At 50.0% G+C, this 27144-nt stretch overlaps 9 protein-coding genes across 9 annotated transcripts; 4 read left to right on the top strand and 5 right to left on the bottom strand.

The window, feature by feature from the left end:
* Positions 1-87: 87 nt before the first annotated feature.
* Pdw03_1364 (Glutaredoxin, eukaryotic/virial) lies at positions 88-1032 on the bottom strand (the record flags this gene model as incomplete). The annotated part of the gene is made up of 3 exons (XM_014679657.1): positions 88-404; positions 464-887; positions 955-1032. 3 exons carry the CDS (start codon positions 1030-1032, stop codon positions 88-90), a joined length of 819 nt encoding a protein of 272 aa, XP_014535143.1.
* Positions 1033-1769: 737 nt separating this feature from the next.
* Positions 1770-4501, bottom strand: Pdw03_1363 (Hydrolase, alpha/beta fold family protein; the record flags this gene model as incomplete). Its single annotated transcript, XM_014679658.1, has 2 exons — positions 1770-2686; positions 2737-4501. The coding sequence occupies 2 exons, from the start codon at positions 4499-4501 to the stop codon at positions 1770-1772; spliced, it is 2682 nt and encodes an 893-aa protein (XP_014535144.1).
* A 1170-nt stretch (positions 4502-5671) lies between these two features.
* On the top strand, positions 5672-9648 carry Pdw03_1362 (Foie gras liver health family 1; the record flags this gene model as incomplete). The annotated part of the gene is made up of 4 exons (XM_014679659.1): positions 5672-5965; positions 6044-7655; positions 7717-7830; positions 7883-9648. 4 exons carry the CDS (start codon positions 5672-5674, stop codon positions 9646-9648), a joined length of 3786 nt encoding a protein of 1261 aa, XP_014535145.1.
* A 418-nt stretch (positions 9649-10066) lies between these two features.
* Pdw03_1361 (Transcriptional regulatory protein RXT2, N-terminal) lies at positions 10067-11816 on the top strand (the record flags this gene model as incomplete). Its single annotated transcript, XM_066099888.1, has 4 exons — positions 10067-10139; positions 10206-10327; positions 10419-10572; positions 10639-11816. The coding sequence occupies 4 exons, from the start codon at positions 10067-10069 to the stop codon at positions 11814-11816; spliced, it is 1527 nt and encodes a 508-aa protein (XP_065957615.1).
* Positions 11817-14737: 2921 nt separating this feature from the next.
* On the bottom strand, positions 14738-15582 carry Pdw03_1360 (Phospholipid methyltransferase; the record flags this gene model as incomplete). The annotated part of the gene is made up of 5 exons (XM_014679662.1): positions 14738-14810; positions 14861-15287; positions 15344-15360; positions 15439-15478; positions 15534-15582. The coding sequence occupies 5 exons, from the start codon at positions 15580-15582 to the stop codon at positions 14738-14740; spliced, it is 606 nt and encodes a 201-aa protein (XP_014535148.1).
* A 129-nt stretch (positions 15583-15711) lies between these two features.
* Positions 15712-19738, top strand: Pdw03_1359 (Intermediate filament protein (Mdm1), putative; the record flags this gene model as incomplete). The annotated part of the gene is made up of 3 exons (XM_014679663.2): positions 15712-15802; positions 15855-18656; positions 18720-19738. 3 exons carry the CDS (start codon positions 15712-15714, stop codon positions 19736-19738), a joined length of 3912 nt encoding a protein of 1303 aa, XP_014535149.2.
* Positions 19739-20976: 1238 nt separating this feature from the next.
* Pdw03_1358 (uncharacterized protein) lies at positions 20977-21687 on the bottom strand (the record flags this gene model as incomplete). Its single annotated transcript, XM_014679664.1, has 4 exons — positions 20977-21123; positions 21182-21365; positions 21423-21474; positions 21537-21687. The coding sequence occupies 4 exons, from the start codon at positions 21685-21687 to the stop codon at positions 20977-20979; spliced, it is 534 nt and encodes a 177-aa protein (XP_014535150.1).
* A 1645-nt stretch (positions 21688-23332) lies between these two features.
* Pdw03_1357 (Nuclear pore complex protein (SonA), putative) lies at positions 23333-24515 on the top strand (the record flags this gene model as incomplete). Its single annotated transcript, XM_014679665.1, has 2 exons — positions 23333-23593; positions 23691-24515. The coding sequence occupies 2 exons, from the start codon at positions 23333-23335 to the stop codon at positions 24513-24515; spliced, it is 1086 nt and encodes a 361-aa protein (XP_014535151.1).
* A 507-nt stretch (positions 24516-25022) lies between these two features.
* Pdw03_1356 (Methionyl-tRNA synthetase) lies at positions 25023-27033 on the bottom strand (the record flags this gene model as incomplete). The annotated part of the gene is made up of 2 exons (XM_014679666.1): positions 25023-26838; positions 26900-27033. 2 exons carry the CDS (start codon positions 27031-27033, stop codon positions 25023-25025), a joined length of 1950 nt encoding a protein of 649 aa, XP_014535152.1.
* Positions 27034-27144: the final 111 nt, after the last annotated feature.

The following is a 27144-nucleotide window of genomic DNA, read 5'->3' as shown; positions in this document are numbered from 1 at the left end:
CAACAACCATGTACCCCCCTAATCATATTTTCCAGGGCTCTGAGCTATGGCTATCAAAATTTTGAATCTTGTTTTACAAAACTAACCTCACAGTGATTTCTCATCTTCCCGGTGCGAGACATCCACGATCCATTTCCCGCCCATTTGTCGCAGCGTCGAAGCTAGCTCGTCACTCTGATCCAATGCCGCAATATCGTCCCCGCCACCTATGCTCTTCCCGCTCACGAGCACATTGGGCACAGTGCGACGCCCCGTACTCTGTGCGAGCAGGGCCTGTAGATACGGCCCAAGCGAATGCTTGTCCAATTCGACCACGAACGGTTTCGGCTCGATCGAGTAGTGTTCTAGCAAGATCAACTTGGCTTTCTTGCTGTAGGGGCAATAGGATTTGGAGAAAACAATGACTGGATGCGATTAGTCTTGGTGACGGGCAAGAGATGGAAAACGGAGGAAAGAAACATACCTGGAGCCCGCTTAAGGATCGCATTAAGCTCCGTTGTCGCCTCGGCCTCTTTCCTCTCTTTCTCCTCGAGCTCTCTCTGTGTTTTTTCCTCACGCTCCTTCTCCTCCTTGCTCTTAATTTCCGACTGAACCTCGGACGGCGTATCCTGATTTCCCTTCTTAGGAACAGTCATCTTTGTCCGTCCCGCAATTGGGATCTCCTCCGTATCTTCATTCTCCGTAGTAGGAGGAGCACCGGCCTTTTCAATCTCGGCGATGGGCACCTTGTCACCAGCAACCGCACTGGCTGCGCCAATCTGTCCGGGCGCATGCACAGGTTTCTGGATCTTCTCTTGGGTCTTAGCCTGCTTGGCCTGCTCTTTCGCTTTCATTGCGTCGAGGGTTGAGCGATAAAACTTCTGATTCTGGATTTTCGTTGCATCGCCCTGTGGATTTGATTGCATGTCAGATATCTGGAGAAACGGTGCGAGAAGGGGAAATCTGGTCACGTACAGTGTAGTAAAAGACCAAGAAAAGAATCGCGATGACCGCAACGACAATCAGTCGAAGCCGCCGTTGGGAAGAAGGCATGAAGAGTTACACTTATAGCCGTGTGGCTTGTAACTTGTATCAATTTAAAAAGCTGAATCCAAAATTCCAAGTCGTGAGGTTCGAGGTGGAACGTGACGTGTTCCAGAAGCCAAGAAATCTTCCGTTCCCGGCAAAGCTAACAGTTCAGGGTGTTGGGAGCATTTGAAATTTGACACTTGCGCATTTGAGCCCTGAATCTTCTAAAATTAAGAATCAAAAGATCAACATCTCCAGACAGGTCAGGAGAAGTGGGGTCAAGGGGCCAAAGGCATGCCATCCCTGATTTGCGGGTTTGCCCCGTCTGAGCGCTGATGCTTGGCGGGGCTATGATGTAGATACCATATGCTTGTTTTGTACATTTTCTTGCTTTCAGGTTTACTTTGCAAGTCAAGCTGAATTATCAATATTGATTAAAATATGGCATGACTGGGGTATTGTGCTAAATCAGACGGGTTCTTTGGTTCAAAGGCAAAACCCCATGTCGACAGTAAATCATAGAGAGGGCATAAACCTCGCACCAGTAGGTGTTTGTAGATGGGTAAGAAATGGTTAAGGACAAATGATAGGATATACAAGTTCCGGGGTGTAGGTCAGAAGCAGTAGGAACCGCAGACCAGCTGCGGCCTCGTCTGTGAAAACGAGAGCGATGATAATTAGGGAAAGACGAGCCACTAGGGCTGATAGTGTAGTGCATGTCAAAAAAAAAGTGAAGGGGAAAAGGCGGCAGATTGGGTAGATCAAGTTTGGATCGACAGCCCAGGCCGTGTAGCATGGTTTGCAGTGGCTCGGCGTTTGCCTTGGACAAGGATGGTCCAGTCCTCCCACTCCTTGGCAATCTCGGTCAAGACATTGCCCATGACACGAGCAGATGCCATGAGACCGTGGCCTTCACCTTCGAGGATCCGGACCTCACAGCGGTGCATCGTTTTTCCAAGCCACTGGACATTCTCAGCTGGAACGCGAGGGTCTTTGCTACCATGATGGATTACCACGGATCGTGTGATGTCCACATAGCGAAACCCAATTGTTTGGCGTCGCTCGAGGCAGATCAGCAAATCAACCGCCGGGTTGGCGTTGGTAGTGGCCAGCTCCCAGATCTTGTAGGTGAGACGAGTGTCATAGTCACGCTGCCGTTCGGCCTCGTCTTCTGGAGACTTTGCGCGAGACACGAGAGTCGTGTCGCTCTTTCTGCACGAAGTAGTGGTCGAAGCGGACTGTTTTATTTTTGGTATAATGTCCTCTCGCTGGGTCTGCGGGTCGTTTTCAACGGAACGTATAGGCGGGATCGGAGGGATGGCATTTGCATTGGCAGCAGTCTTGCGCTTGGTCCGTCGCGGGGACTTGGGTAGATTAGCAGTGAAGCTGGCACTAGTAGCATTCATAAAGCTCGAATTGGCCACTTTGAGAAGCGATGTGGGAAGAGCACGAAGAATTTTTTGAGAATAGGGGACGGCGTTGGTGGGCGCGGGATCCTTCTTAGAGCCGATGGTCAACAACTGAGATGGGGGGATCCATGGAGCTAAGAGATGAATGCGGCCACGAATATGCTGCGGAATTCGGAGAGCCGTCGCAAGAGCGTAAATTGCGCCGGCAGAATGGGCAAGGATGGAAAATTTGGTCACGTGGAGGTGGTTGCAAACGATTGCAACATCATCTATTGTTGATTAGCACAGGATCAAAATATCTCGGGGCAGTCTTGCTTACCGGGCCAGCTGAGAGGGGTGTTCGGCTCGTCTCCCCGGTGTGGACCGCTCTCACCAACGCCAGGGCGATCCAATGTGACCAGCCGTAGATTGAGCGTCCGAGCCAACTCATCATAAAATGCCATCAGATACCGAGTGAGACCCATGCCGACACAGCAAAGCACAACATGGCCCTTGGGATCACCGACTTCGGAGAAGGCGATGGAGCGGTGGCTGGTGGGGTGGGTTATTCTCTGGGTCAGCTTCGGCGAATAGATGTAGTCGTCAACAGCAAGGTCAATTGAATCTGCACTGGATGGTCGTTCAGTGCTGTAGGAGGGTCGCTCATTCGACACATGGGACAGATGACCGGATGGGGTGCTTGGCAGTATTGGCTCAAGGGACTGTCTGTATCTAGCTCTATCGGGATCCAGGTTTTCCGCGGATGGCTTGGGCAACTGGAGTGGTAGGTGGGTAGACTTTGATGCGAGTGGTGCTCCTAGTCGCATCCCAGTGCGACTTTTCCCTGTCATCACGTTTGGAGAAGGAGCACTCTCATCGAAAGGTGGCTGATTGAGGACTAGTCCGTTCCGCATAACCTCATTGACATCATAACCTAGAATGCGCGATGCCTTTGATATCTTGGCCTGCTTCACCGGGCTCGTCTCAGTCGAGTGTTCAGGGCTGTTTCCCAACTCCAACTCGTTCTTGATCTTCTGTTGCTGGTCTTTCAACTCTTGGATCCGGCGGGTCACCTGTTCTGCGTCATTATTCGTTCCCGGTGAACCATCGTCTGTGTTGAACTCTTTGCTGGTCGTGGAAGGGTATCGACTATGACGAGCAGACCGGTGCTTTGTGGAGCTCGACGACTGGCTATGCCGGTGTCGAAGAGAGGAGCCGCGAGTAGGAATGATTCTACCGCTCCCAATTCCGCCGGGATTGCAAGTATCTGGGGTACTGTATAACAATTGGGTATCTTTGAATGGTGGAGTGCTTGGGAGTTTCTCTTCGAATGACTCTTCCTTGACGTCCGCAGGACGAGCCTCCTCTGTAACTTCCGGCATAGAATGCAATGAGCGCAAACTTGCTCGGCTGCGCGGGATGTTGTGTCGTAGACTGTCGTTATAGCTGGTAGTCTTTCGCAGGCGCTCGACTTGAGGATCTTTTTCACCCATGAATTCTCGTGATGACATCTTCAATAGACTCAACTGTCCCTTTAGGCTTTTTGTCCTCCCTGCCGAACCATTCGAAGCAATGCTTGGGGTTGACAAACGAGGGCCAGGCTCTGTGCTGATCGTTCCAATTGAGGAAGTTTCTGGGGCGGCTATCACAGATGTATAGGATTCCCTCGAGGCTGGGCGAGTGGACGATGAGTCGGTCGTTCTGAAGGGCTTAGATCTCGGCGATCGCGGTGACTTTGGTGACGGGGCCCTGGCCATGCGAACGACGGGCGAAGAGGCAGCATCGTCGGGGTGCAGAAACGGTAGCGTGGGTGGCTCGACCGCTAGCTTGTAGGCACCGTAACTCATTCCAAACCCATATTGCTCGGACGGAGGAGGGGAGCGAATTGGTGCTGTGGGCGGTACTTCTGTTAATTCTGGAACTGATTCGGTATCGAACTTCGAGAAGGCATCGAAATGCGAATTAAGAGGCACGGAGATGGTAGAAAGGGACGAAATGAGGGATGAAATGACTTCAGGCGAGGTTGGATCAGTTCCATTGCGCGATTTACGACGGCGACGATTGAGCAGAGCTGACTCTGCTTGCACGGGGTTTTCGTTCGACATAGCTCAATGATCTAAGGGTATAACCCTTAGAATAGACAAACTTCAATGATTGGGTGCAAGATGAAATGGGTACACGCATGATCTACTGCACCCGAAAGATGTTTGATAAGGGTTTCTGGTTTCCTTGTAAACAACCCCCCTTTACGGTATTTGAAATATAGGACAATAGTGAAAAATTCTGGGAATGAGCGTAAGAAGATTAAAAAAAATTTGGGAATGAGTGTAATAAAATTTGAAAAAAAAAAAAAAGGTTCCTGGTCATACCGAGTATGAAAAGAAAGAAATGAGAAGATATAAAAGCGCAAATGTAGTTTTAAGGGAAACAAAAGGGAGCTCTCTTTCTCTTTTTTGAGATCTCCTTAGCGCTGACACCTTTTTCTCCACAAGGGGATCTTAATTTGCCGATAAAACCGGGTGTATAAAGTAGGGGATGGAGAAGGGAAGACACTACGGAGTATATAGACTAGGTCAATATCTGTAGATACTATAGAAAACTAAATTAGATCCCTAGCTATAAACCTGAGTATTTGAGATTTCACGTGGATTCCAAACTGCTCCTTCTGACCCCTTAATAGGCGCTCCATGGGCTTGATAGGGCCATACGGGGACGACACTAATAAACGCATATTACAGAATACAACAGAGTAAATAGGTATTCAGCTCGTGTAAATTAAACGCATATTCTCCAGGTCCAATGTATTTGAATCGAAAATGAGATCATATGAAGTAGCAAAGTAGTATCCCATACAGAGCTAACAGATTTAGATGGTGTATCTAGTTTTATATATCCCGTCATACTATTGCCATCACCTTGACACCAATGAAAAGTCTGAAACGGAGGATTTACCACACTATCTAATTTATATACATGTCAAATCCATTTTTACGCATCATTTCACAGATCTAACTGGGTCAGGATAACATCCACGGATGGTCTGATGGTCAACTTTCACTCCGGAGCTGATCTCAACATAGTTGACCGCCCGGCAATATGACAGTATCCTCCAGCCATTGCCTGTCTTATCCCAAAACATCATTGAAACTCCGAAGCAAATTTGGGCTTCGCTCTCATTTACAGCCTGAATATTCATATCTTGCCCCTTCAATCCCCAGGTCTTCGCCATCCTCTAGACATGTGGTGACCGCGCTGCGAAACAGCCATTGCCCGCAATGGACGCCTACCCCGAAGACTACGTCAATCACAACCTGCCTTTAGTCCTGCTCTCAGGACTCGAGGTAGATCCCGAAAATGGCTCTGAAACCTCTTCGAGCTACCCTCTGCTATCAGAGAAGGGGTCCCATATCTTCTCAGACTTCCCACCTCTGAGCGGGGCTGTTGCGGAGGAGCTCCGGAGTCTGCTTTTGAAAGAAGATAGCTCTCAGATGCCATGGAAGCCTAGAGTTACTGTATTTGGGAATAATACGACTGCAAACATTGGCTACCGCGTCAAAAGTTCTGGTCGCGTAAGTTGATGCTCTATGATTCCAATCCCGTTGGCTTCGCAACGTCGTACTGCGGGCTGGCTACTTACACCAACACAGTCATGCAGACTCCCTCCACGAAAAGCTGACCCCCCTATACCCTCACCACCAACCACTCCCAGCGATGACCAGGATAATGAACACTCGGAACATAGCGCACACTATGTCCTCCACTCGCCGATATCGCCTCTGTCACCTGGCTCCCCAACTTTCCCAGATGGCTTGCTCACGCCTCTATGGGTAACTAAGCACCAAGAACTTGTTCCAGCAGCAGTGATAAATTTCTTCCCATTCTCGCTGGACCCGAATATGAACTCGTTACGAGACAATCAGCTCAAGATTGAGATCAACAGCCTGAAAAAAGAATGGCAATCCTCCGGGTACAAAACACGATTTGTGGTTGTTTTGATATCAGAAGACGGAGAAGAAGGCGGCTACGAGGGCGAGATTGATGACCGAATTGCGGGCATTCGGCGGGCAACAAACCTTGACCCCAGGTCGATATTTGTAATTCCACCAGACGCAATCTTGTCAGAACTGCAAGACTTTGTGAAATCACTCTTTTCTCTACTGCAATCTTCGGTGGTTGAATACTATCGGGAATTGTCCAAGCATGCCAGGCGCAAACGAAATAGGGGCAGTATTCCTCCTCCGACTGCACCCCCAACCACTGGGACTTCCCAGACCCTATCATCTCAAGGCTGGAACGTCCGTTATGAATTCAAGCTCGGAATTTTTGCCGAGTTTCGCCAAGAAATGGATGCAGCTTGTCGGAACTATGAGAGTGCGTACGACACCCTATTTGGGCATGAAGTTTTCGAAAACATTGCGGGCTGGAATCCTCGATTTAACGATGCGCGCCTCTTGGCTGACGCCCTTGCCATTCGGATTATACGTTGCCTGTTATGGACAGGTCAAACCACCGCCGCAGCTCGGCTTTGGGTTGATCACAGAATCCGTGTAAAGGATATTGTCAACCGCAGAGGAAAGGGCAGTAAACACTACGGATGGGAGGCTTGGGAGGCGCGTTGGTCGATGGTGATGGCGCAGCTTATCCGCCGAGCGGAAATTCCGTCTCTCTCCAGCGATATATCTTCTGATCAACCTGGAGAGCTCTATAGTTTACCGGAGAAAATGATTCCAATTGGGGAAAGAGTCAGACCCTGGGAAAATCTCCACCACGAGGGTTATTGGCTCCACCGTTCAGCGAAACATACAATGATCCGACGTGCGCTTGCCCATAAAATTCCCATGGAAGATCGCATGTCCCCTGGTCAATCGCCTGCCTCACAATTGGCAAACAAATCCTACTTGTACGACACATATCTTGTTCCGGAAACTCATGCCGAAGCACCCCAAGAAGGACGAACTGGCTTCGACCACTCTGGTCTAATACTGAACACGCTTAAATCTGCTATCGAGGAATTCGCAAAGCGTCACCAAACAAGGAAAGTCGAGAGCTTGAGTCTCGAGGCGGCCGAGGAGTATATGCGCATTGGCTCATGGTCTGAAGCGCATAGCCTTCTTCAACCGCTGTGGTCTACTCTTAGCTGGCGCCGCTCAGGGTGGTGGCATCTGATGGTCAATTTCGGATGGGCACTCAGAGAATGCGCCCTCAGGGTGCAAGACAGCGAGACAGTGTTGCGAGTGGACTGGGAGCTTCTAAACAAGGGTGAGCTAATATCAATCATCTTCTGCGTATTGTCTTTTAGTATTAATATTCATTTCGGTAGCTTTCAAACCAAGACCTGCGTGGCATTATGACATCCACAGGAGTCTTGAGAATCTGCCTTCAGAAAAGCCCAAACCCTCTCTTGTCCTTCGCGCAGAGGATGTCATAACTAGTCGTAAGTTGGCAAGCCCGAGATAGAAAGATTGCACTGACCCCTGTTTTCAAAGTGGCCGCGTCATTAGTGTTCGAGAGATCCGATGGCAACGTTGGGGAACCTCTACAGGCCCAACTTTCCATCACCTCCTGTGCTCACAAATCCTCGGCTTCTATCCGACTTTCAGAGGTTAAATTGGTTTTCGAAGGATGTCTTCGCCCAGTAAAGATTCAATCTGACCAGAATCAGGATGCTGACACCACAACCCCATGCTGCGTCGCAACTCTTCCACTCCGCGAGCCGAGCAACTCTGATACCGCGATCCAATCTCCAACCGGTGGACTAACCGCACTGGTCGGTATAGCAGATCTTACTTTGGGGCCCTCCCAGACCAAGGTCTTCAACCTTACTTGCATTCCTCGCGAAGCTGGTGGAGCCAGGGTTGCTTCAATCACAATGCTGATCGAAGAAGAAAAGTTCGACTTGGGTTATGCGATTACTGAGCCAAATCAGCGTGAATCGTTCTGGTGGCAGCAGACGCAAAAGGGTGTGACCCGCAGAAGAGTGGGTAAGAACCGGGACACTAGTAGGTGCAAGGTTCTGCCTAAGCCTCCCAAGATTCGCCTCACAACTCCGAACCTGAAGGAGACTTATTATACCAACGAACGGGTGATGCTTCAGATTGGTATACACAATGAAGAAGACGAAGCTGCCGATGTATCTACTGAAATCAGAATCTTCGGCACTGAGTCCACAGCTCAAATACAGTGGCTCGACACCGATAGCGACCTTGATCTCCTCGAATCACGCGCGAGCACCCCGATTGAGGGGCCGTCTCATTACTTGAAACGAGCTGTGGGTGTTCTGGAGCGCTTTTCCAACAAAACTCTTACAATTGTGCTGGACGATACCCAGGAGACCACGGATTTTACGTTGGAAGTCTCGGCTGTGTATCATTTGGTGTCTGATATTCAGACCCCGATTATGAAGAATATCACCGTGGATCTATCGTTCATTCGGCCGTTTGAAGCAAACTATGAATTCTTGCCGGCAATTCACCCACAGCCATGGCCTAATTTCTTCGCAGTTGGTGATACCTTACCCGAGAACAGCTCCGCGCCGAGTCCTATAGGCCTGTTCCAGAGGTGGTACCTCAATTCCAAAGTGGTCTCATTTGCAGTGGAGCCGCTGGTAATTGACAAGATGTCCCTGATTCTCCTCGAAGCCAACGGGGGAGCCATTTGCGAGGTTCACTCGGAAGAGCTTGTCAGTCCAGAAACGCCTCATCTCGCACCAGAAGAACTGCGAGAATCCAACTTCTGCCTCGATGTCCAGAAGCTTGTTCTTGGAGACCGTCGACCAACTGCACTCACTTGCGCGTTGGAGGTCAATTGGCGTCGGCAGTCATCTGGATCTGCAGCTTATTCCGATGCAGATAACTCCATTACAACCACCGTCCTCGATATTCCCCGATTTGTCGTCCCCATGGGCGAGCCTCGAGTCCTTGCATCGGCTACCTCATCTAGCAACATGCCGGGGTTGATTCACATGGATTATGTACTGGAGAACTCCTCTACCCACTTCCTCACCTTCAACCTGGTCATGGAAGCGAGCGAGCACTTTGCCTTTAGTGGGCCGAAGACCACCGTTGTGCAGCTTGTTCCACTGAGTCGCCATACAGTGAATTTCAATCTGTTTGCGGCGAAGCGCGGCTTGTGGATCCAGCCACAGCTGGTGGTCATTGACACCTACTTCAACAAAACGCTCCGCGTCCTTCCAACGGGGGATGTGAAATCGGACAAGAAGGGGATTTTGGTGTGGGTTGATGCCGACGATTGAATGATATGACTAGGATCTAAGGTTCATACTGTAAATGAACTGGATTATCTCATAATAAGCAATTATTGTATAAAAAAAAATCATCACCAACTCCATGCACAGCATACAATGAGGGTATATCACGTGTTCAACCCTTATCACATAACCTGGATTTCCTAATCTGGCTAGCGGCGATCGGTCTTCCGCATGTCTTGCCGTCAATAGAGCTTCATCACAGTCACCCAAAGACATTACAGCTCACTTTTTTTGATTCTTGCAAAATATAAATATCAAATTGAGGTATCAGCATAAAAACACCCAGCCTCTCACTCTTCCTCTCATCGGGAACCCTCCCACGCCCCCCATTTAACCAAGGACCCCTCTCTAACGCGCAAACCGAAATATCTAACCTGATAATCTTGTTGTCGAGACCGTAACTATGACGGCGCAAGCGGCGTTGATCGCCGATACCATCATTGGAATGAAGCGGGCCTTGCGCAGAGAGCGTGAAGGTAAGTTATCGACCAAGCAGTCTGTCTTTCCAAGCATCATTATTCTCTGACATCTTTCTTCACCAGAAAATGGCCCAGACGACCCAATCATGGCACCGACAAATAGGGGAAACAAAATGCATGCTAACGCTAAGTATGTGAGCGAGGGCGCACTGGGTTACATCAACGCCGAGGATTACTATAAGCAGGTGTGTGATTTGCCGATCTTGGGACATGGACGCTATGGTGATAAAGATGAGACTAGGATTTTTTGGAAACTGACTTTTGAACGGTGATAAGAGAGTCGATCATGCTGGGTATACGCGCTATATTCTTCAGCCGAACCCGGTTCGCTACGATTCCGAGGGAGACGAGCTTGATGAGGATGATGAAGATTCCGAGGCTGATGCTGCAGCTGCTGAAGAGAACCCGTTCTCCGGTATTGCGCTTGAGAGTATGTTTCCCCCCTCCTTTTTCAGTTCTGTTTGTGGCTTCATGGCTAATGGTTTTTTCTTTTCAGCTCTTCTTTGTCCCTTGAAGCATCCTTCCGAACTCCCCACCCATCCTTCCATGTCCCAAGCATACACGTCGCAAGCCCTAGAGAAGATGACATTGACCGTCGAACACAAGCTCCGCCAGGAACGGGCTTTGCTCTGGCGCGCAAGGAACTTGCATAGGCAATTCCTCGGTGATAGCGGTTGGATGCCATGCGGTGCACTCGAGACGCCTAGTGATCACTTGATCTTCGACCCCAGGCTTGCCAGTAATGACCCGAGCGTATATGCCGGTCAGGGTGCAAGTGGAACTGGTACTCCGTCCATCACTAAGGATCTCAATGGCCAGCAGGATGTGGCACAAAACGTCCCTGCATCAATAGCTACCCAGGACCCCTCATCGGCAAAGAATGGGACAAAGCCCCAGCCTAGTTCAATGCAGAATGACGTGGAAATGGCCGAGGTTCCAGCAGAGGGTGAACTTGCCAAGAATGGCCTGCAGCTTAAATCAGAAGAGACCGATGCCACTGTCAAAGACCTCCCACCTCACCCTAACGCCTCGACTCTCGCTCAAGAGAGAAACAACAGCGATGCAGCTGGGGTGAGCACAAATCCACCATCCAACGGGAAACAAGACATGGAAATGTCGAAAGATGCCGATCCCGTCGACACAACCGAACTCAACGACGACACGGAACAAGACCTCGAAATGCACGATGGCTCCTCACCAGAACCGCCACGGAGAATGACAACGCGTGCGCAAGCCCACGCAGTCCCAAACGAAACTGAAAATAGCTCCCCACTCTCCTCCGACACAGCATTCCCACTCCCAACCCCGCACCCTCTATTCCTTGTCCCGGACAACATCCGCCCTGACCCGAACTTCGGCCTCCCTGCTGCCGAGGCCGAGGAAACCCGCCGACTACTTTGGTCGTATATCCAGAAGCAGGAAGAGACGGTGCGCGGGGTCGAGCACATGCTCGATTCGCTGAAAAGATCTTGCCGCATGAAAGCTGATGTTCTGGATTGGTGTAAGGCTGAGGGACATGTTGGGGAGATGAGTGATGGCGAGGACTGGTATGACCGTGAGAAGTGGGGCCTTGCTGAGGGCGAGGACTTGAAGAAGGGGACCGATGAGGATGAGGTTGAGACAGTTGATGAGAGTCGGACGCAGGTGAAGAGAGGGAGGGGACGGCGGCAGTGAGAGATGGGCTATTGCCAGTGCTACTTTTCTTTGTTTTTTTTTTTTTTTTTTGATACTGGGCCTTCTGGCATTTTTCATGTCTAGCACTCTTCCTGGCGATTATAAACTCTGCGTAATACCCCGTATCTGTCTCCTTGGGCTCTTTGATTCATGTGGCGTCGGAATATACCCTCATTTCTATAAACAAGCAAGACTTTTTGTTATTCGGCTGGGTTTAACAACAAACGCTTCATTCACAAAAGAATAACAACTGGAATGTCCATGGGCCATCCCAGTAGGGCACGCAAGTCCACTTGGTGAGCAGACCAAACGTGCATGGTGAGACCGTCGCCATGCTACTATTTTGCCTTTGCTCTCCTTCGCCTCATTGATGATATCGTTCTCGTCCTCGCCCTCGATCTCGGCACCATCCTTGGTTTTCTCCTTGGTCTGAGCCTCCTCCTGCGTGCATGTCAATCTTGAGGTCATAACCACCACGCCTCTACAGCTGCGGCTAATTTGGTATTTAAGCAACGACATGGGATTTTTACCTACTGTCACCATTCGGTATCTGCACTTCTTCCCCTGGCATAGCTGAACAATGTCCTCTACGGGAGGGCACGGGGTTTGGTTCAAGTTCAAGCTGTCGGATTGACGGTGAGATCGACGGTCAATTTCTGATTCTTTGTTTTTCGGCAACTCTGTTTTTCATATTCCAGGACTTCCATCTCAAGTCTTGGTGCGCAAGTTGTCACTGCCATGTCTGGGGATGGCAAGTCATGATTACCACAGTCTCATCCGATGGGGGTCTGTTTGTTCCAGTCTTGGGCTTCGATCTGCCTTCCATAGCCAGTGACTCACCGGTTCCTGGTGATATCAACGCGGTATTTGTCCAGGTCAAGTCTTCTCAGCATACCTAGGTATACGGTAACACCATGGACCTGGCGAATGTGTTTCAATTCGAGTTTCTTGAATTCGTCTGCTAGGGGAAATGGACCTTGAACATGCTGAATGGTCTGTAGTCAAGTCTTGGATGAGTTTCTGTTGTAGATATCTTCATCTCCCCGGTCATAGTTTCACTCTGCTCTGCTTCAGGTGGGGTTGTCCGATTTCAGCTTCCTCTCTTGTTCTGCCTCCTCAATCTGCCCTTTTTTCTTCCTTTGTTAGGGAACGTAGTAACACGAAACACCTCAGCCCAGTTGGATTGAGCCAGGGCACACATCTTTCGAAGGATCACCATGGACCTTGGAATTGGGTGTGCGGTGCTCGGTGCTCCCTGATTGCTTGTTGCTAACAACGCTGCCACTGAACTCCGATCCATTAAGCATGTTCTTCTGGCTTTGCAAGGTAAGTTCATCATGATTCTCACCAGTGATTCCCAACCTGGTTCATCCTAGCCAATGGCCAGAATATCGGCTAATGACTGAACCCAACACTGGTTCCAACCTACTGGCTTGGTTTTGATTCCTGGTTCACCAAGCCGATGTCATTGTGGTGTCATCATAGAAGAATGCACGGCGCATGGGAAACTCACCCCATTTGATTCTCGTAGTGCAGTTGTTACTTGCACCTGCTGGAAAGAAAAGGGTGGTGATAACTTCCAGCTGGGAAACCCCGGGAGTCTTTTCAATCGGACGAGGTCCCCTGGATTGAGGGAGTGTAGCGAACGTCGTGCTGGACCCATTAAGGGCGAATCAAACAAAAAGCAAACCACACAGCATGATCCTCGCCGTAAAGACCTTCCTCTCACCTGCGTAAAAAACAAGCGAGGAATGTCAACCATTCGAGCTTTATCACCTGGGTCTTTGTCTCTTGCTCTGGTTCATCCCAGTAGGCTGAAGAAGGTCAGGCATGCTTAGCGAATTTGACGTATTGAATCGCTTTTGACTTTCATTGATTCTCATTTGATCTTCACTTAAATCGTCACCCGAGAGTAATTGCCCATAGAAGTGAGCCAGCTATGCATTGGATGGTACATATGCAGTGGGGGTAAGCGCGCCGGAATAATGTTGGCGAAGAACCGGCAGTTGAAGTTGTACTGGCTCTTTACTTGGGCTTTATTCCGTCAGAGAGACTGGAATGATCTTGGTCGTCTATTAGCTGGGCCATTGTGTAGTCCGAGAGAATGAGTGTGAAATCAGGCGAGGAGACTTGGCTGTAGTATAACGCTCTGATAACTATGCTCATCACTAGGTCCTCTCAACAACGGGAAATTCCCTGGTGATTGATTGTGCTGACATCTGTAAAGCTCTTTGGCTCGGCCTAATACTTTGGTCTTAACAAGAGAGCATAGAGGAGAGAAAGGATTGATGCTGTACAGACAAAAGCTAGCTAAAGACTAGGTGGCAGCTAAACAAACCAGGCATCGAGACAGCTGGTCTATCTCAACAGACCGTCGCGAACATACTGGATCTTTCTCAATTGCTTGGGATGGTTGTTTGCATGGAAATAGGCCCAGAGAACAGAATTGGAGAATGTGGCATGTGGCATGTGCTAAATTTAAAGCCTTTTGTCTTGTCTGGAGCATTCGTTTTGTCTGCGGTAGATATCTCTCTCCCCTGGCCCCCAAACAGACAAACACTTCAAAGGCCCCTTGTACATCCTCAATCACAAGTAAGCAGATAAGGTCTACTGATTCACAGTTGTACTGCAGTTTTGGCGCGATGGGTTGATTGCATTAAAAGGTTTGTAGTCGCGTAAGGGAAATCACAGTAGGGCCTTGTCCTGTTCTACTCATCCTCAGTATCAAGGACAAGGTAAAGATCTATTGTCTACAGGTCCAGCGTCGTTGAAGATTCGGATGCATCCAAGTGCTGGAACGTTGTCATGGGCAAATCCCTGACTTTAGGGTGTCAAGTTGTCTGAACAACCTGGCCTCTCTTTTGGGGCGCGGATTGTGGATGTTGAATGTCCCGGCCAATCCTGGTATACATTAACAGCGCTTACTGCTTCTTGCCACCCTGCTTCTTGGCACGCTCACGCTCACGCTTGGCATAGATCTCAGCAGTGAAGGGGCTAGAGATGGTTAGTTTAGTTCTAGGAATGCTGCAAAAACAACTACTTACTCTTCCCAGCCAAGAGCGAACCAGTACAGGACAAAGACCTGGGCAGTCAAAAGAAGGCCAGCAACCTTGCCGTGGTACAGTGCAACGCCAAGGAAGTTCAAGGTGCTACCCCAGTACATCGGCGAGCCGGTCACGTTGAAAGGGAACCCGGTCACGGGAGCGTCCATGAGAATACCGAAGTAGTCGCCAAGGTAGGTACCGGTCACACCAAGAGCCCACATGCTGGAGAGAACCAAGACCGAACCGATGGTAAACAAGGCACCTCCAATGATCGGTTGGTGGACAGGAGCGTAGAAGGGTTGGTCAGCTAGAGCAAGTTGGTAGACATGGTCACGGAAAATTCCGAGGGAGAAAATGGTGATTGCAAGGAAGTAGCAACCATTGTAAGCGCCTCCAAAGAGGCGGGTCAAGAAGTGGTTGCGATACTCTGTTCACCGGTTAGCTTGGGCTGAATGCAACAGTCCTCGGGTGGAGTCAGCCAACCTGCGCGGGCAACAATGCTAGAAAGTTCAGGTTAGCTATTGCTCAAGGACAGAGTCATGGCTGGTATAGTTCTCTCAAACAATATGGACACTTACTTCCAGAAAATTGGGTTAAAAGCAATAGTCGCGGCGGACCCTGTTGGGGTTAGTCACATGCAAATTGTTGAGATCCTGTAAAGAGACCAACTCACATAGTAAAGGCTTAGAGGAAAAGTCGACGAAATCCGTAATAGAAGCCATGGCGCAGAAACCGTTCAACCAGTATGAGTAAAGAGAAGAGAGTGAGAATTAGAAAAGGAAGAAGAAGAGGGGAAAGACCAAGTTGAACGTTGGGTGCCGGGCCCCGGATTATCAGCTTAAGTAAACAAAATGACGTCCGGCGGGATCCTCCCGCACGGTCACGGGATCGTGTCTTTCTCGACTCGCTGCTTGGCTGTTCTTTTTGATATTGCCTTTATAGGTGAGATCCACGTCCTTACCTCTTCTTGCTCTTAGATATTTTGAATTACCAGATATCCGGCTTCATTCTTGGACGCCCAATACAAACGAGAGTTTCACCGCCTATCCGGCCCAGTTGACCGTGACCATAATACCATGCCGAGCTGTTCGCTCCCAAGTTCCCGGGAGTAATCGTTATGAGCCGTGGAGCTCTAACAATCGTGTGGGGAGAATGGCCCTTAGTCGTCGCGACCTAGTTCTGACGGGCGTCGGCGTATTCATCGCTTGGGGTCTTGTGGCTCGTTGGCTCCCGATCCTCCGGTATCTAGGATATGCTGTGACGCTGGGCGCCATCCTGGTTTCTGTGGGTCTTTTAGGACTTGTCACATTGACAATCCGGCACCGAAATGAAATAGTCAATAAGAAAGTTTCAGTGGCTTTCACAAAACCAAACCAATGGCGAAAGGAAGTGCTGAATGTCCACCGGAGCACGCGATACCGGCCTCGACCACTCTATCCTCAGTCCTTTGTCGTATCGGAAGGGATCGACGAAATTTTGTCTTTCATCACCCGAGATTTTATTTCCTCGTGGTACGGCGGCATCAGCCCGAACCCCATATTTGCCAATGAGATTGATCGAACGATTCGTGTCGCCCTTGAAAACCTCCGGGATAGGTTGATTACAGAGGAAATGGTCTCGCTGATCGTATCGCGCATCTTCCCAATCGTGACATCGCACCTCAAAGAATTTGACATTGCCGAGCGTTCTGTTCGGGGACGCAATCTCAATCGAAATGTGACCGAGTCTGGAGAGCTCGATTTGGCCATTGCAAAAAAATTCCGCGAAGGCCGCTTACATCCTGCGGTTGCAATCTCTGCGTCCGATCAAAAGTCTGTTCAACAGGAGTACCTGCGCAAGTTAGCGGTTGGCCTTTTACCCCAGCTATTCCCAGAGAGCGTACTAAATAGTCGAATTGTGTCGGTTCTGATTCGCGAAATCATCTCATGCGCTGTGCTTATTCCAATAGTTACTTCTTTGTCAGATCCAGACACATGGAACCAACTAATAGAAGCATATGGCCGCACAGCTTTGCAGGACCGGAAGACTGTGCGCAAACTGCGCGCCGCTTTGGACCAGCACGCCTCACCAAACCCCAAATCTAAGCGCGGGCAACCATTCCCAAGAATTTCTGCAACCGACTCAGAGCGAGCCTTTGAGCGCTTTGTGAGGGCAATCAGGAAATGTAATAACCTCTCCGATGCCCGTCGGTTCCGTGCCCTCGTTTCCAGTCAATTGAAACAAGAGAGTATGGTCGAGGGCCAGGATCAGGTCTATCTGAAACGGTTGGAAACAGGCAAACGTGTTCTCGATCAGAAAGTGGCGAATCTTGCGAAAACTGGCGAGAACCCCCATGTACCCCCCGCAATAGACGTTCGACCAGAGATTCCATCTAGAATGCATGGATCATCTCTGGTTGACGTGATGCACAGCGCATCTGGGCTTTCTTATTTTATGGAGTTTATGGACCGCCAAAAGTTGATGTCGCTTGTTCAATTCTGGGTTGTTGTAGATGGATTCCGCAACCCACTTGAAGATGACTTTGGAGACGAGGCAGCGCCCAATTCAATGGCATGGAAACCAGCTGACAGAAACGATCTAGCTCTCATCAGTGAAACCTACCTCTCAAAACCAGAACTGAAGGTCTCTGAAGAGTCTCGCCGAGCAGTTAAGACATTCCTCAGTGCAGGAAAGCGTGCCACTTCGGAACAATACCGAAAAGCGCGAATGGTTGTTTTGACAACCCAATCTGCCATTCTCGAGCATCTCCAGGATACTTATTATCCGAAGTTCAAGGAGTCCGATCTATATTGGAAGTATCTTGCGTCTGATGAAGCATCTCTTGCCCAGGCACCAGTTCGTCAATCCTCCCCCATAGCAGTCACTTTTGAAACTCTTGAGAGGCGACCTCTGCCCCCTCTACTGTCACGAACCACCTCACAGCCGGGATTGAGACCATCGAAAGACCTTCGACGAGCCGCTGTCTCTTCCAGTGATGTGCGGGGCATGGGGAAATTGTTTGATGGTGACGATTCATCACGACAATCAATAGATTCAGAGCGATCTAGTCATCTTTTTGATGACGACTACGACACAGACAACCTCGCCACGTCCACTCATAGTTTGGGCAAGGATTCCCAGAATGGCGAGAATGATGCTGGTCAGAGCCAAAGCCAAGTCCTTGAGACGATGGAGGCAGCACTTAATGACATCATCACCAACGAGCCGAAAAATGGAAGAATTGAAGACCTCAAAGGAGATGCCGCCGGTCTGTTCGGGCCGGAGCGTCCTGTTCTTTCGTCGCGCAGCTCGTCCGAAATTCCCCAGGTTGACACCCGGAATGAAAGAACCAAGAAAAGCATCGCATCGCTTGGTCTTGTGGATCATGCGTCGCGACTTGGTGTATTTGAAGACGACCTATTTCCAGATCAACAGAAATTCATCGAAGATGAATACGAAGAACCAGACGGCGTGGATGGGAAAGACTCAGCAGATGAAGTGCACGAAGCTGCACCGGGTGATTTGGGTCTTACGGAAGCGATTGAGGCGCTCTCGGTGGACATTGACAAGCTTGCGGCCCAGGACGCCGTGGTCCAAGCATTGACACGCAAAGCAGAACTGACAAACAACACCGCGGAGCTGAGAATTCTGCGCAAGTCCAAGGCCAGCATCCAGCGCGAAATGCACCGCAAGGAAATGCAGCGGCAACAGTACATTCTCCAGGAAAGGGATAACAGCTTGTTCGGGCGATCGACCGTTAGTCTCAAGTCTACCGTCGTGGGCAAAGAGGAGGACGATGGCCGTGAATTCGCAATGTGTAAGATAACCTCCTAACGTACCGTGTGTGTGTGTGTTTGTTCACGCTAACTGGTTATTTTAGACGTCGTGGAAGTTCGAAGAAATGCTGGCGAGCAAATGCCTGCTGCATCGTGGGTTGTTGCACGGCGATACAGCGAGTTCCACGATCTGCATCAAAAGCTACGCCAACGCTACCCCTCCGTCCGGCACTTGGAGTTCCCCCGGCGACGCGTCGTTATGAAGCTGCAGAAAGAGTTTCTTCATAAACGGCGACTAGCCCTCGAAGCCTATCTACAGAAGCTCCTCCTCCTGCCAGAGGTCTGTCGCAGCCACGATCTACGTGCATTCCTCTCTGAACGTGCCATCCTTCCCCGTAAGGAAAACGCTCGCGACAACGAAGGTGAGACCAAAGACCTTGTCACACGTATTTACAACTCTGTCGCGGACGGCATGGATGACTTCCTCGGCAACTTTGGTGTTCTGGACCAACTATCTACCGCAGGCCAGAATCTCATCTCAGCCGCCACTCAACAGGCCATCAGCACAACGGTTCCAGACGCCAGCCTCGCAACCCAAGACGCCGTCATAGCCGCCGAAGCCGAAGCGGAACTCAACGCCTTCGAAGACCGTGAACTCGAACCATTCATCAAGCCCATCTGCGATCTCTTCCTCGAAGCCTTCGAGCTGAACCGCGGTAACAACTGGCTGCGCGGCCGTGCCGTCGTTGTTGTGCTGCACCAACTCCTCGGCGGAACAATAGAGCGCAAGGTTCGCGACGGAGCGCGTGGCCTGGTCCAGGATGATTCGCTAATCAAATACCTTGTTCTCGCTCGCGATACCCTCTGGCCCGGCGGTGTACTCCGCAAATCCCCTTTTCGTTCGGCCGCAGACCGTCTCAATAGTCGTGCCGAGGCTACTGTAGTCTTGGCTACGCTCATCCCAGATCTGGCGGGCAATGTCGTCGGCAGAGCTAATGCGCAGGCTGCTGCCCGTCGCATCTTTGCTACGCTGAATAATCAGCATCTTAATACCCATCTTGTTTTTACGATTCTTGACGAGATCTTCTTGGTTCTCTTTGGGAGTTCGGGTCGTTCTAGATGAGAAGTGTATCATTATTCGTCCTCATTGCAACTGTGTATACTCAATTCTCAATTACATCCATCTCTACATTATTTCAATCATAGTCCATCTACCACATCCAAAATTCCAAATAGTCCCGGGAAAGTGAAATGACCATCACATGTAGAAGTGATGAGGCTCAATTGTACCCAACCTGGCACCATAGAGTCAGCCCCTAAAGCCCTCCCAGGCTGAGTTTCAATAGCTCATCTTCTTTTCTCTAGCCCTAATGGCCCCTCTCCTCTCACAGCCCAACCCCACGCCCTCTCCATCCTCGCAAAATAGGGTCTTATTCTCCTCAACTTGGACACTCACACCTGGTCCCTTTTCATCAACTTCTCCCCGCCCATCCAATGGGTCCTATTCTTCCGATCCCTCAACCATGCTGTGATTAAATCAAAGACTTAGAGCCTACTGCTAGCAGAAACGTCCCCGTCAATGTTTCACCAGCTCAGGTCTAGCAATGGAAGATGTACCACTTGTCAGAATGATGCCGATGCTGACACAACAAATCGACCCCCCCCCCCCCCCCCCCATCCTCTCCAAGCTCACATTCACCACTTTTGACATGAAGCCGAATTACTCGGAGGCTTTTTCGAGAGGGCGGAAGTCCTTGGGATTGACAAATTTTCATATCCTTCTATCGTCCCAATGAATCGATAGTTTACCCCATGTACACAATCAAGTTGTGGACGCCAGCCTGGTATAGCGTGGCTTGGGATGTCCACTTGGATTTCAATTGTCTCCTCGGATCGACGTTCTACATAATATCCCCCATACAACACCTATCGCTGAAAAAGACAGCCGGGAACTACTTGATTCGATCTCCACTAGGCGTCAGAAGGAGTGAACGGCATATACCGGTCCACCCTAGGTAGATACATAAAAGCCGGGCCAGGCAGAAACAACTGATAGTAATAAGATAGATAGAATCAAAGGACGGAATCTCCCTTGCGCCGTCCAATTTCTTGTTTCTACATTGGAAACGCAGTGAGCACAGAGTAGCCGAGCAAGACTATGAAAAAGCAGAAGATAAGAAAAAAGTCAAATCACATATTGCAGATTGCGGGGAGTCAATAGTCCCCGGCAAGAGCATCCATAATCTTGACTGGTAAGGGAAGGAAGAAAGGTTAGAAGAGATTGGAGAAGGCATCCGGGTACACTTGTCTGTGTTCGTGGTCATGTCACGAAATACCCGCGGTGGAGGGGCTCTTGCCAATCTATGCCTCGTCCTTGGACTTCTTCTTGGTCTTTTTGCTTGGCTGTGGTGCACCCTCCTTCTTTTGGTGCACGATCAACCGGGTCCAGCACTCTTCCTTGTCCCACTCGAAGCCAGCGAGATAGGGTTTGTCGAGTTCATCATCCGCCTAGCGGGGCCACGTCAGTCATAGAGTCTCTGTGGTCTGGAATTGTATACCCGCTAACTTTCTTCTTGAACTGCTTGTGGATGGCATCTAATGCGTCCTTGATTGTGACGCCCTTGGAGTTTCGAGCGGTGACCTCTAGGCCAAGGGGGAAGTGTAGGTCAATCTTCTTGACCGGGGGCGTGACGAGGAGCATTTTGAGGATCTCTTTGTCCTCGATGGTTGAAGGGGAGGTGTTGAGTTTCCTGAACAGAAGTCAGGAAGAATGATTGATGTGAACGGAACGGAGGTGAGATACTGACCATCCAGTCTTCTGTGTTTCGATTGGTAGGGTAATTTCTAGCTTTTGCTTTTCTAAATTGATATCAGTAATCAGTATAGCTGTCTCCATTGAGATTGAGGAGTGTACTACTTACCAAGATCCTTGATGTTCCAGATCCCTTCTACCGTTGAGGAGTGTCGCTTGTGGGTCTTGCCCTTGACCTCCTTCTCAATGGTCTCAGGTTTCTCATCGGATATAGACAAGCCAGCGATGGCCGAATCGACTTTGGTTAATGGAACAGACATTGTAGAATGATGAAGATGAAAATGGGAGGTGAAGAGAGGGATATAGATGAATTGGAAGATGAAAGATCAGGAGATGGAAGGAGAGGGGAAGGTTTAAGGCAGGTGACCAAGGTTGTGTGAGAGGTGTCATGGGATGTCTTGTGGTTTTACACGTTTGTCCATTCACCTCGGGGTCTCGATTTTGGCATTCGATTCCTCTCTCTCTCTCTCTCTCTCTCTCTCTCTCTCTCTCTCTCTCTGATGATCTAATATCGAAGATCTATTAGCGACGGTCCATTTGCCTACGATCGATGAACTATCACCTATACTACAGCATCCTCATATCACTGTAGATATTATACCAACCGGCCTCCCCCGGATCCAACTGACATCAACAGTGTCCATCTGAGCCAATCTTAGCGCTGCACCCCGCATTTGGGCTCCACTTTATGTAGCAGATCCTCCTTATTACGCTAACTAGAGGAGCTATCATGGGCTAGTTATTGATGTAGTTACATTACGTTATAGTACTTTATATTCCTCCATCGTATGACTGTCACCTGATCGTACTTCCAATCATACCACTCCTCGTTTCCCTTGGACGTCTCGATCTCATTCTCTACAGTCTAGGGAACGGACCACGGCCATTATTATCGCGAGACCAATCTCAATATTTCCGGTTCCTCGAAAGGTTCTTGCTCGGATTTCGTTTTTGGGAGCGTAACCATTATCTCATCACGATACCCATGCGAGGGGGGAATCTCTTATAAACTATACTTGCAACCGAATCAAAAGATCCAATTGGATGGTTAAATATGTATCTGTTCCAAAAAGAAAAGCAACAGACATTTTTACCACTAAGCCACATCATAAATCATCTTTCATGATGGCCTAGAGGGGGCTGTTTTTTGGACTGACACAGTACATATACTCGTCATCCAAGCGCAACAATATCTTTGGATAGAAAGGTTGAAACCCCTACTTAAACACTGGTGATGAACTTTATACTAAATTCATAGCCATAACTACTTGACTAGAGAGTCCCTCTAGAAAATAAGAGACCATCAAGATGTTGGGCCAACGGCCCACTTGTCACTTGGTACAAGGTTGTTGTAGACAAGTCGTATAGACTGGCATCGGATGCTCAGAAAGCGAAGGTCAAATGAAGTCTAATTTTTTGAGTCAAATCTCTCTGGACGCTTCAATCTGACCATTGAGTGAAACGTCCATGAAAATTATTCCTAAACGGATAACTGAAGTCCGACAATGCTGCCTTGGTCGTCGTGACTCATGGCATCGATAGAAAGCTAGGCTGGACTACTTCTCTGTCAACAAAAGAAACATAAAGATAGAGATCAAGGTATCCAGATTGAAACTAAAAATGCAAAGATTGAATGATACTCAGGCAGAGAGACTTGAAGTATAAAGTCCACAGGCATAAAGGCGGTGAGAATTATTTTCTGCCGGCATCGCGCATCGCTTTCTGTCGAGCTACAATTATCCTCGATTTCTCCATCTCGTCCTTTCTCCTTTGAGCTTGACTTTCTCTCTCCTTCGCATGACTCCTCGGTTGTGAATTCAGCTTTGCCTTTGTTTTCTGTTCATAACCTTTCATCTCCTCCCCCTCGATACCCTGTACCACATCACACCTCTCGCGCCCTTTCAAATGTCACTTTTCGGCGCCGGCGCGTCGTCGGCCTCGGCGGGCCAGACAAACACCACCGGCGACATTTCCAAGGACGTTGCTCTCAATACTCCTCCCGAGGATGGTATCTCGGATCTCTGCTTCTCGCCTACCAGCGAACACCTAGCCGTCGCCTCGTGGGATAAGAAAGTTCGCATCTACGAAATCAACGACCAGGGACAAAGTGAAGGAAAGGCTCTCTTCGAACATGAAGCACCAGTTCTGAACTGCTGTTGGTCTCCAGTACGCTTAGATCCTTTCTCACCACATCTCCATACTCGCCCCTCAACGACCCAAGTCTAGAAACTAACGTCATCTTTTTTTTCTCTCTCTCTCACAGGATGGAACCAAGGTCGTCGGTGCTGGTGCCGACAAGGCAGCCCGCATGATCGATCTCGGCTCAGGCACAACAACCCAAGTTGCCGCCCATGACGCCCCCATTCGAAGCTGCCATATGATCCCCAATCCATCCGTGGGCGGAACCCCACTCCTGATCACCGGCTCGTGGGACAAGACAGTTAAATACTGGGATTTGCGCCAGTCGACCGCAATTGCGTCCGTCGAGTGTCAGGAGCGTGTCTACACCATGGATGTCAAGAATAAACTGCTTGTCATCGGTACCGCAGACCGCTACATCAATATCATCAACCTCGACCAGCCAACAAAGTTCTACAAGACCATGCAATCACCCCTCAAGTGGCAGACGCGGGTAGTCAGCTGCTTTTCAGATGCTTCGGGCTTCGCTGTCGGCTCTGTCGAGGGCCGTTGTGCTATTCAGTACGTAGAGGAGAAGGATTCCGCCTCGAACTTCTCCTTCAAGTGCCACCGTGAAACCCCGCCTGCAAACCGCGATGTTTGCAATATCTACTCCGTTAACGCTATCTCCTTCCATCCCATTCATGGTACATTTAGTACTGCAGGTGCCGACGGCACTTTCCACTTCTGGGATAAGGATGCGAAGCACCGTCTCAAGGGTTACCCCGCTGTCGGGGGCCCTATCACTACCACCGCTTTCAACCGCACTGGAAACATCTTCGCTTACTCTGTCAGCTACGACTGGAGCAAGGGCTACTCCGTCAATACCCAACAGACTACCAACAAGGTCATGCTGCACCCTATCGGACCTGATGAGACAAAGCCCAGACCGAGCACGCGCAAGCGTTGATTTGAACCGGGGCTTTTTTTCTTCTTCTTTTTTGCGTGGGATGGAGGGATTTTTATTTTCGCCAATCGCTTTCGTGTCCCATCGCTACAACGAGCATGTAATGAAATTTTTACCACGTCGGCGTGTTTTGATCAAGTGCAAATGGGAAATTTTTTGCTAGCCTGGCTAAATTTTTTTAATGTCTTGGAAAGGTCTGCTAGGACCTTGGAGATGTAATTCTGGAATCCCGACCGTTCACTATAACTACAGATCATAGAGCTAAGCAGGGACAAGTAAACAGGACATCCAAAATCAAGATATCAAAGTCAAAACACCTTCACTGCATCCATGCGTATGATACCTATTAAAAGGAAGAATTCCCCAAGCCAGTTCAATATGCCCAGAAGATGATCACCGTCCATCACCCATGCACAACATCTCGCAAAGAGAATCATAAAAAAGAAAACCCCCACAACGCGCCTTGCATGTATTTTCTCATCTAGATCACCCCGTTAAAGACCTGACAATCTACGAGGTAGGCAGAGTAACCTGCGCCACCCCATCAGCAATCTTCTCAACAGCCTCATCGTTTGTGCCCTCGGTAGTAACAGAGATCTTCTCCGCACCACCCTTAGCAGACCCCTCCACACCTCCAGGAGCACCAGCACGGCCCTTCTCCTTCTTCTCCTTCTTCTTAGCCTTAGCAGCAGCCTTCTTCGCAGCCTGCTTGGCAGCCTCCTCCTCCTTCTTCTTCCGGTCGGCCTGCGACCCACCAAACATCTCACGCCATTCATCGGCCTTCTTGGGATCAATACGGGTGAACAGATAGGCGGCCTTGCCGATCTTGTGGCCCGCCTTCAACGAAGTAGGCTTCCAGCCGGACTGGAGCTCTTCCACACTGGGAATGTACTGGAAGGAGGCGTTCAGCTGTTCCAGAATCGACTTCGAGGTTGCAGGCATGTACGGCAAGAACACGCTGGACAGCAGGTGGATCAGGTTGAGCACTGTGCCGACGACGGCGGCGGCACGCTCGGGCTCGTTCGCAATCAGCGCATTGTCGAGTCGGTTCGCTTGGATCAGTCCGTTACCCGCCTCGGCGATGCGCATGGCTGTCTGCACACCGGCACGCAGATGCGCACCTTCCAGATCTTCATGGTACTGGCGCAAGTGTTCGGTGACTTCCGCTAGGAATGGGTTGAAGGTCTCCGGCACGGTGAATTCCGGAATGATGGAGCCGTAAGAGGCGGTGACAAGCTTGATGACGCGGTTGACGAGGTTGCCTAGCTTGGCGAGGAGCTCGCCGTTGTTGCTGTCCACGAAGGGACCCCACTCGAACTGAGTATCGCCAGTCTCTGGGCGGTTCTTCAGCAGGAAGTAACGCCACACGTCGGCGGACACACCGGTTTCACGGGCGTTCGTGCCAAACACACCCACGCCACGCGACTTGCTGAACTTGCCACCTTCGTAGTTGAGGTACTCGGTCGTGCTCAGATGGTGAAGCATGGTCCACTTATCCTTCGTGCCGATTTGTGTGCCAGGGAAGATCACACTGTGGAAGGGAACGTTGTCCTTGCCCAGGAACTGCCACAACTGCACATCCTCCGGGTTGCGCCACCACTTCTCCCAGTCGTCTGTGTAGTTGGCTGTGATCGAAGGGTAGCCGATGCAAGCCTCAAACCACACATAGAGAACCTTATTCTCGTATCCCTCTAGCGGGACGGGAACACCCCATTTCAAGTCTCGGGTGATGCCACGGCCCTTCAATCCCTCCTTCAACCAGGACTCGGTGATGATGCGGGAGTTCCTAGGCCAGTTACCCTTCTCAATAGCAGGGTGGACCCATTTCTCGATCTCCGGTTGGAGCTTGTCGAGCAGGATGTGGATGTGTTTCGTCTCGCGGCGGACCGGGGCAGCGCCATCGATCTTGCAGCGCGGGTTGATCAGATCAAAGGGATCGAGAAGATGACCACACTTGTCGCACTGGTCTCCGCGGGCGTCGTCGTAGTGGCAGCGGGGGCATTCACCCTCCACGAAGCGATCAGCCAGGAACGAGCCGTGCTGCTCGCAGAAGGGCTGTTCGGCGGTGCGCTCGGCGAGGAAGCCGTTCTCGTGCAGGCGCTTGAAGATCGACTGCGAGATCTCGGTGTGCTTCTGTGTGGGTGTCCGACCAAAGTGGTCGAAGCCGATATTGAACCATTCGTACACGTCTTGGTGGATCTTGTTATATTTGGCGCACAGATCCTGCGGCGACATCTTCTCCTCCAGCGCCTTGGTCTCGGTTGCCGTTCCATATTCATCTGTACCACAGATGTACAATGTGCGTCGGCCACAGGCCTTGTGGTATCTATTGGGAAGCTGTCAGCTTCATGGCGCAATGACATATTCTATACAGTGTTGACTCATACCTCGCAAATACATCGGCACTCAGCACAGAGCCCACAACGTTACCCAGATGGGGAACATTGTTCACGTAGGGCAGGGCGCTGGTCACGAGGATGTTGCGCTCGCCGGCCTTGGGCAATATGGGATCCGTCGTCATCTTGTAGTGTTGAAGGGAAGAGCGTCTTTGTTGGGGGGAGGCGAAGACGGGAAAATCAGAAAGTGGGCATCTCGTCACATGCCCCGCGCATATCAGAAAAAAAAAACGTTA

This window comes from Penicillium digitatum, chromosome 5, assembly GCF_016767815.1.
Source record: "Penicillium digitatum chromosome 5, complete sequence".
NCBI lineage: Eukaryota > Fungi > Ascomycota > Eurotiomycetes > Eurotiales > Aspergillaceae > Penicillium > Penicillium digitatum.
Note: the sequence above shows the minus strand (reverse complement) of the source record. Positions and strands in the feature narration are given on the sequence as shown.